At 33.1% G+C, this 8,598-nt stretch overlaps 1 protein-coding gene across 1 annotated transcript; it reads right to left on the bottom strand.

The window, feature by feature from the left end:
* Positions 1-1,394: 1,394 nt before the first annotated feature.
* On the bottom strand, positions 1,395-5,242 carry LOC127098653 (lipid phosphate phosphatase gamma). Its single transcript, XM_051037302.1, has 2 exons — positions 4,262-5,242; positions 1,395-1,751 (listed from the first exon to the last, which is right to left on the bottom strand). Exon 1 carries the CDS (start codon positions 4,959-4,961, stop codon positions 4,269-4,271), a length of 693 nt encoding a protein of 230 aa, XP_050893259.1. The 5' UTR covers positions 4,962-5,242; the 3' UTR covers positions 1,395-1,751; positions 4,262-4,268.
* Positions 5,243-8,598: the final 3,356 nt, after the last annotated feature.

Genomic DNA, 8,598 nt, shown 5'->3' with positions numbered 1-8,598 from the left:
ATCTGACGGATTATTGGATGTTTACTTTCGTTCTGATGGATTTCCAGAACTTACCTATTTTATTCAAAGGATTACCAGATATTTGCTTCCGTTCTGATAGATTTTTCAGAACTTACCTATTTTATCTGAAGAATTGTCGGATGTTTACTTTTGTTCTGATGGATTTCCAGAACTTACCTCTTTTATCCGATAGATTACAGGATGTTTGCTTTAGTTCTGATAGATTTCCAGAACTTACTCTTCTATCTGATGGATTGTCCGATGTTTACTTTCGTTCTGATGGATTGTGAGACCTCTTCTTTTTATCCGATGGATTTTTGGATATTTACTATTGTTCCAATGGTTTGCCACAATTACCTCTTTTATTTGATGAATTTCTGGATGTTTACTTTCGTTCTGATGGATTTTTAGAACTTATCTCTTGTATCTGATGGATTGTCGGATGTTTACTTTCATTTGGATGGATTCCAGAACTTACCTCTTTTATCAGATGGATTTTCAGATGTTTGTTGTCGTTCTGATGGATTTCCAAAATTTACCTCTTTTACCTAATGGATTTCAAATGTATACTTTCGTTCTGATGGATTTCAAATGTATATTTTCGTTCGGATGAATTTCTAGAACTTACCTCTTTTATCCGATCGATTTCCGTAATGTTTATCGTTGTTCACATCTCGAAAAATATGACCTACGGACATTCATTGAATGATTAAACAAAATCTTCAGCGAACTTTATTTATTCCAAACTTAATTTATGATCTTTAATGGTTGAAAAGTACAAATTATAAATGATGATTGACTTAAATAAGATTATTTGATATCGGTAAGTTGGCGTGGTTTGGACTTTTGTCTCTATTTTTTAATCCGAAGAAAACCAGTAGATATTTATGCGGATTTTAAATTTAGAAATTAAAACAAATTGAGACTCAACCTTATCAAGAAAAATAATACAATGACGAAAAACAAAACACACCGACTAACAAAGACCAAAAAAACTATTTAAACTATGATATTTTAATGACACGAAGATTCCAGGTTCAACAAAAAACAATGGTCAAATTAACCTTGCGGTTATCACAGATTGGTTGAGAAAAAGAAAAAAGAAAAAAGAAAAGTAAGTCAGTTACCTGATTGTGAATCGTGATAAGGTTTGAAAAAAAAAATTGCTACACATCAAGGTAAATATCGATGCAAACAAGACTGAAAAGTCGGTGGCACTTCGGAGGTGTTTTTCAGAGATGAAAACGAAGAAGTGTTGACTATTGTAGCGGAACTGATGGCAATGACATTAACCATAAAGATTGCATTAGTCAAGGTTTGAAAAGGGTGATTTTTTAAACAGATTGCAAAACTATTTATTTGCCTTATATAAGCATCAATAACAAGAGATCCAGTGTATCAAGTTCATAATTTAATATGTAGCTATAATTTTATATAAAGCATGCTACTGGGGGAATTTATTCCCTCAGTTGTCTGTACTTTGTATTTGAATTGTATGTATCTTCGCATCAACCCGAATAGAAAACAAGATTAAATATTCAAATGTCTATCTATAATCTATAACACGTAATAACATTATGCTGTTACATCATTTCATAGGCATCATCATCACGAGCGTAAAATATCAATATGTTTTGCTGCTCTCTTCACAGATGCCATTTATAACCTGGGCAAATTGGCTTCTATAGGAAATATAATGCTGTCATAAATACCTGTAAAACAAGTCCTGAAAGAAACTCAAGGAGATCTACCTGAAAAATAGAAGAAAAAGAGCACAATCAGTTAAAACAAAACATACCAAATCATTTGTAAAGATTATAGTTAATATAGATAACTTCAAATTGTTCTGCCTTCTGCATAAGAGAGAAACTCTGAGAACTCTCAATTCAAAGAGAATCTTGAATTTAAAAGACACGGGATACAAGACACAAATTCCCTATGTAGTTTGGCAAAGAGCAAAATAATCTTATAAGACAAGACACAAATTCCCTATGCTGTGTCTTTCTGAAATGTATTTAGTTACCATTAAAATTTTAATTCACATTTCATCTATTTTGTTCCACCATTTAAACCAATCCTCTGCCAAGATCAATAATCCGTTACCCGTATACAAAATAGAAGGGCCTAGCTGCATGACATCACTATCAAGGCCACATCTTAATTGATCCTGCATACCAGTATTTGAACATGCATTGTCACATACACACCAAACAATCATGGAGCACACCAGAAATACTTCATATTCTGACTAATACACATTTTCCTAAATAAGCACTCCACCACACTCATAAAGAGGATCTTGAATAGAGTACATCTTACTAATTATACTTTCATCAGAAATAAAATAGTCATTGCAGAAATTGCACATGTATCAATTCAACTGAAAACGCTTAATTCAAAAAAACAAAAACAAAAAAAGGAAATATGGAGTTATTTATTGACAGCTTAAAAGTGTTCAATTTAAAGCTTACTATTTTCATTCTTGATTCAAAAGATATCAAGCAAAACTCGTATTGTTCTTTTGAAACTCCAAAAATAAAGTCATATTAACATGAAATATCTCACAATTATTTCAAAATTATGTGACTGGGCTGGACTGGCCTATGTATGCAGTAAGAATCTTGAGCTTTTAAAAAGCCTGCTAAAAACGTTAACGGAAGACTAAGTAATATAGATATACTCTTTGTGAGTAGATTGGCATTTACTTTTCTTTAGGGTCAGGGAGAGGAAAACAATGCTAAACATCCGTCCCAAATTAACTATCTTATATTCTCTTACATTAAATAATTAAGAGTAATTACATAGAAGGCAATAGAAAAGAAAGGGAGTAGACTCAAAATAACAACATATCATAATGAAAATAAATCGGGCATCTTTATTAGCACAAGAATGTAAGTACACTGCACATGTTCTTTAAGCTCAAGAATTGAATGTGGTCTTCAGAGTGGGTGATAGCACAAAAAGGTTTTTACATGGAAAGGAACAATTTAACATTGAACTAAGAAAAGCTAGTAACTAAATACTATCATCTCATCGGCCTAGATTTACCCCTACCTCCTTTTCTGTAACTGAGCACTATCCTAATCTAAGAAACAATTACATATCACTAGCAGAACTCCAAACCCAGAAACATGTATGCCCTACTCTCTCTATTAGGCGTTAGTCTGATGAGCAACCTATCAAAGTGTCATAGATGTGATGACAGACTGCTGACTTCAAATAGTTGGGCAAATATTCAAAAAGAGGACTATAAGAATGGATCATGAAGTGTCAGAATATATTATTGAGAAGTGAGAACCAAACCACCACACATGCAATTTATCCCAAATACTTTAACAAGTAATAAAAAAACTCAATATCATAAATATAAATTAGAAACATGTTTGCAAAATTTCATCACTCGAGTTAGTTCATGACAAAGGAGTGCATTATGAACTAAGGTGTCAGCGTCACAAAATTAAATTGGAAGAAGGATTTTAATTTGTAACCAAATAACATAAGAGTTTCGGTTTACAAGATTTCTTGGCTTTACTCTGACATGTTTACATTTGGTTTACTCAGTTTACAGATCACATTACATTTGAATAACACAGAACATGGCAGTTTTTTATAACCGGAAAAACCACTTAGCCAATGTAAAAAATAAAGGCACGATGGCAATTGCTTCCTCTACCATGCCAGTATTTCACAAAATTAAAACTAACTCCAATTAAAATGTAATGCCGGATTACAAGATCACTGAATCATGTCATGTCTGTACAAACTAATCAGAATGACGACCGTGAATGTAAGGACCGGGAAAATGGGAAACAAGATAAACTCTGCTTCGAGTCACAGAAACCTCTTAAGAAAATAATAAGAGAAGGAATATGACTGATTTCTTCGTTCATTAATTCTCTTGCAAAAGGAAATACAGGTTTACATAGGCATTCTGGGAACATCCTCCCTAACAAATTATCTAACCGACTAGATTCCTTACCACCTCACAACCTTCAAGAAGTCTAATTGATTCAAATGCCAAGTTATGGGTCCTTATATAACTAAATGAGTCATCTTTTTCTAGAATCATAAAATGATCCATTTTTATTTCTTCGCCAAATTAACATCATTAAAAAAACTCTAAAATACAAAGAATAACATTAACACCACAATAATATTTGTAAATCCATGTCGACATTACCACTTGCATAGCAACAACAACAAAGCACAAAATTGATTAGAATAAGCAGATGAAAAATGGAAATGATTCCAATTAACATACCCATTACTTAATCAGACTTGGATTCAGATTCGGATTCGGATGCGATTTTTTTTCTAAAAGCTCTAGCTTGATCATACTCAAACTTCAACACATTAGGAATATGTGAAGTATCCTTAACATAGAACCACCTTCCAAAAGCACTTTCTTCAATAACAGGATAAAAAGGGAACAAAAGATTGTTCACAATCCAAAACCAAGCCGCACCAAGAAAAACCCCCAAACCAGTACCAGCCAAAACCTGAGCAACAGTATGATAACCCAAATAAACCCTAGAATACATAGTCAAAAAAGCAAGAGACCAAGTAAGTAGGTTAAGCCCAATGTTTTTGGAGAAACCAGTTCCTTTAGAAGCCAATAGAGTAAGGTAAGTCGCAAAGAAGAACATGTACTGGCAATGACTCGAAGGCCAGCCGTGAGAATCACACATTTCGAGAAGCGTGCATGTTTCGGGCCGAGCTTGTTGGACGGTGGTTTTGATGAACTCGTTGATGAATTGGGAAACGATTAAGCCGAGGAAGAAGAAGATTCCTTGAATTTCGCGGCGGAAGATGAAGTGGGAGATGAAACCGCCGAAGCTGATGAAGACGGGGACGAGTGATATCCATGCTAAGAAATGACCTAATTTGTCGCCTCTTCCGTAACGGATGTGGGTTAGGGTTATGGCTTTTAGCGGCGATGGAAACGTCGTCGTCGTCGTCATTGTGTGGGTTTCGGGATCTGAACTCCGGTGATCGGAAATTTCAGATATTTTGGGTATTTTGTGATGTTTTTAGGTGAATGATGAATTATTGATGATTTTTATTTTTTGAGAAAATGAGTTATGGATGATTAAACAGAAGAAACACCGTGTTTTATATGTGTGGATTAAAATTTAAAACTAGAAACACCGAGTTGCACGAGATTATTTGGGGTCGTAAAATGTGGATGCAACGGGGTGTGCTGCATTTGTTTTAGGTTAAGTTTGTCTACATACACGTTTGAGGCACGGAATTTTAACATGTTTACTTGTTTCTTCTAGTAGAACACATTTTATTAATGTCAGTAAAAAAAGAAGTAGAACACATTTTATTAATGTCAGTAAAAAAAGAAGTAGAACACATTTATTTTAAATTTTGATTTAAATTTAGTTCTAATGTTTATCTATCGATATATTCTTAATTAAAATTAACTTTGAGTAAAATAGAGAAGAAAAAAAAACAGTTGTTTGAGTTTCCAAACTTGTAGAGCAAATGGTTTTCAAACCAAATTGCATGATTACCGTTACGAGTAGGGGTGTCAAAACGGCCCACACACTAATAAAGAGGCAGGGAAGAGAGATCTGTCAATCAAAAATGTGTTTGATCTTCTAGTTTGTCTCACAAAAATAACGGATTGACAGGTAATGGGTTTGTTCCGGACATCAAGTTGCTAATTTCATAAAATGGCAACAAAAACCTACTCATTTTTCCAAGTCTCGCTCACTCTTCCTTTGAAGGATTACATATGTAATTTGCATCTTAAGAATGAAGGTTTTCAAATGCATGTTGATATTTAAGAGCACTTTTAAGCATTAAATATGTAGAATTTCATCTAGTAGGCACATCAGTAACCTACCCACTTGATACATCAATGTTGCCAACCATATCAATGCATTACATAAATTTTACTATCCTACTCTCTGAACCATTCACATGTTTGATGTTTTTCTTAATCTTCTGCAAAGCATCAGAAGTTACTTTAAGTTCCTCTTGCACAATTAGATTTAAGATATGTGCATACAAACATGAAAGACTCTCTTTCACATAACAACCAATTTTGCAAGGCTAGTTGACTCTTCAAAATTTGTTGCATGACATCATTTGCTGAAGCATTATCCAAAGTAATGCTAAAAACATTCTTCTCTATTCCCCAATCAGTCAAAAACTTAATTATTTTTTTACACAACTCAAAAGTAGTGTGAGGGGAAGGCATGTGACAAAACTTGAGGATTTTACTATTTAACTTCCAATTTTATCAACGTAATAAGCAGTTAAAGTAATATAGCTCTCAATATTAACTAATGTCCATAAATCAGAAGTTAAAGAAATCCTACAAGGAGTGTTGGTCATTTCTATCTTAATATTTGCCTTTTTCATATTGTATAATCTCATAACATCAACCCTGACGGTATTTTTAGTGATATGAGTGTGATTATGATTCAAGTATTGAAGTCAATTTGTAAGCTCGACATACTCATCAAATTTAAAAGAAAAATCCTGCTTGATAATTAGCTGAGCACACATTCACGAGATATTAAATTATCAATCTTTAAGGATTTTAGCTTTCCTTGCATGTCTAACATCATTTGACCAACATCTCCAAAATTAACTTTCTTACAAACATCAAGATGGTGTTTTAGAGAAGTTGTCCCATATTGTTTCCTCCACTTGCATATGATGAACCACGTGCATTGCTTTTTGCTCTTTGTCTTCCCTCATGATCTAATCCTTCAATCATAGTAAAATACTTCCACACATGGGGTTTAAATTCTTTCTTAGTGTTCTTCATTTTACTAGGTTCCACCAACTCACATTCTTGTTCAAAAGTTAGGTCTAAATCAACACCATCACTCTCATCAATTGGAGCTAAGAAATTCATATCTAAACTAAGTTTTATAACACAATAAATTCAATGTTTATTATTGATTGGCATAATAGCAAAAAATAACCAAATGTTAAATAATTTTAAGTTCTAACCCGCCCAACTTGCCACGTTACATCTTTAGCTCGCAAGATTTTTTATTTTGCCTGGACGGGTAGGCTGGTCCAAAATCCCAACAAAATCCGCCATTGTTTGGCGGGTGAGTGGGTCGACCTGATGGGTCACAACCCATTTTAACACCCCTAATTATGAGGTTTAATTTTGGGAAAATGTTACCTCATAACTCTTACACTTATTCCCATACCCCTATATTCTATAAAAAAAATGTCAACTTTGTCCTTGCATATTTTTAACTAATTTACCATTTTACTATTTACTATTCTTTTCAGATTTTCAAAAAATTACACATTGCATATGTGTACCAAATTACCTCCAAAATGACGTTAGATATGTATTTGTTGTATATTAGATAACTTGTAATAAGTTATCTTGTATGTATTTTTTCTTTATTTCGGATAACTTGAAAAATGTGTTCCAATGTTGTTTTTAATGTGGATTAAAGAGATTAAAATTAGAAATAAAGTAAATTTTATCATCACTCGTTCAGATACCGAAACAAAAAGAGATGGAGAAGCAACAAAGTAATATTTGTCTGTGATAAAGGTAGAAATACAAGGATACAGATAGTGAAATACAAAGTGTGACTAAGAAATATGGGTGTCCTTTCAAAATCAGGTTGACTCCCGTGAAAGATGGGTCTGAATGGAAGGTTGGTGTAAAATGTGGACTTCATAACCATGGTTTACATGATAGATTAGGATGTCATTCCTTTGTTGGTAGGTTGAGTATAGATGAGAAGCAACATGTTATTGATTTGACAAAGATACGTGTTCCACCTATACATGTATTATTTTCCTTGCAATAGCGAGATATAGAGAATGTCACTTGGATCACGCAAATATATAAGCATAAAAGTAATTTACAAAAAGAGATAAGAGGTTCTAGAAGTGGGATACAACATTTGTTTAAGTTTATAGAGGATACATGATATATTTACTAGAGTAGAAAAAGAGATAACTAAGAAGTTGTGAGAGATATTTTTGGGTCCATCTAGATTCAATCAAGTTGTTAAATATTTTTCTATTGTGTTAGTTATGATCAACACTTACAAGACAAGCAAATATAGACAACCTCTATTTGAAATTGTTGGCATGTCATCAATCGAGTTGACATTTGGTGTTACATTTGCTTATATGGAATATAAGCAGACAGAGAACTTTTGTTGGGTGTGGATAAGCTGAAACAATTATTTATGAAGAAAAATTGTGTCCACAAGTAATTTTGACTGATAGAGACCATGATTTGATGGAAGCATTTGAAGTTGTGTTTCCAAGGATGATTAAGTTGATGTGTCAATTTCACATCAACAAAAATATTGGTTCAAAATGCAAGCAATATGTGGTGAATGACATGCAAAAGACGATAAACACATTATGAATGGAAGTTGTATGGACTAGTGATGAGGTTGAGTATGATCAATTGTTGCAACGACTTGAGCAGACATGTGTACATTGTAGTGAATTTATTGATTATGTGAAAGAAACATAGTTGACTCCTCATAAACATAGATTTATTGGAGCATGGATTAATCGAGTGCTACATTTAGGTAACACCACAACTAATAGGTATGTTTATTAGTATTTTAACTTTGTATTTTT

Source organism: Lathyrus oleraceus, chromosome 6, assembly GCF_024323335.1.
Source record: "Lathyrus oleraceus cultivar Zhongwan6 chromosome 6, CAAS_Psat_ZW6_1.0, whole genome shotgun sequence".
Classification (NCBI taxonomy): Eukaryota; Viridiplantae; Streptophyta; class Magnoliopsida; order Fabales; family Fabaceae; genus Lathyrus; species Lathyrus oleraceus.
Note: the sequence above shows the minus strand (reverse complement) of the source record. Positions and strands in the feature narration are given on the sequence as shown.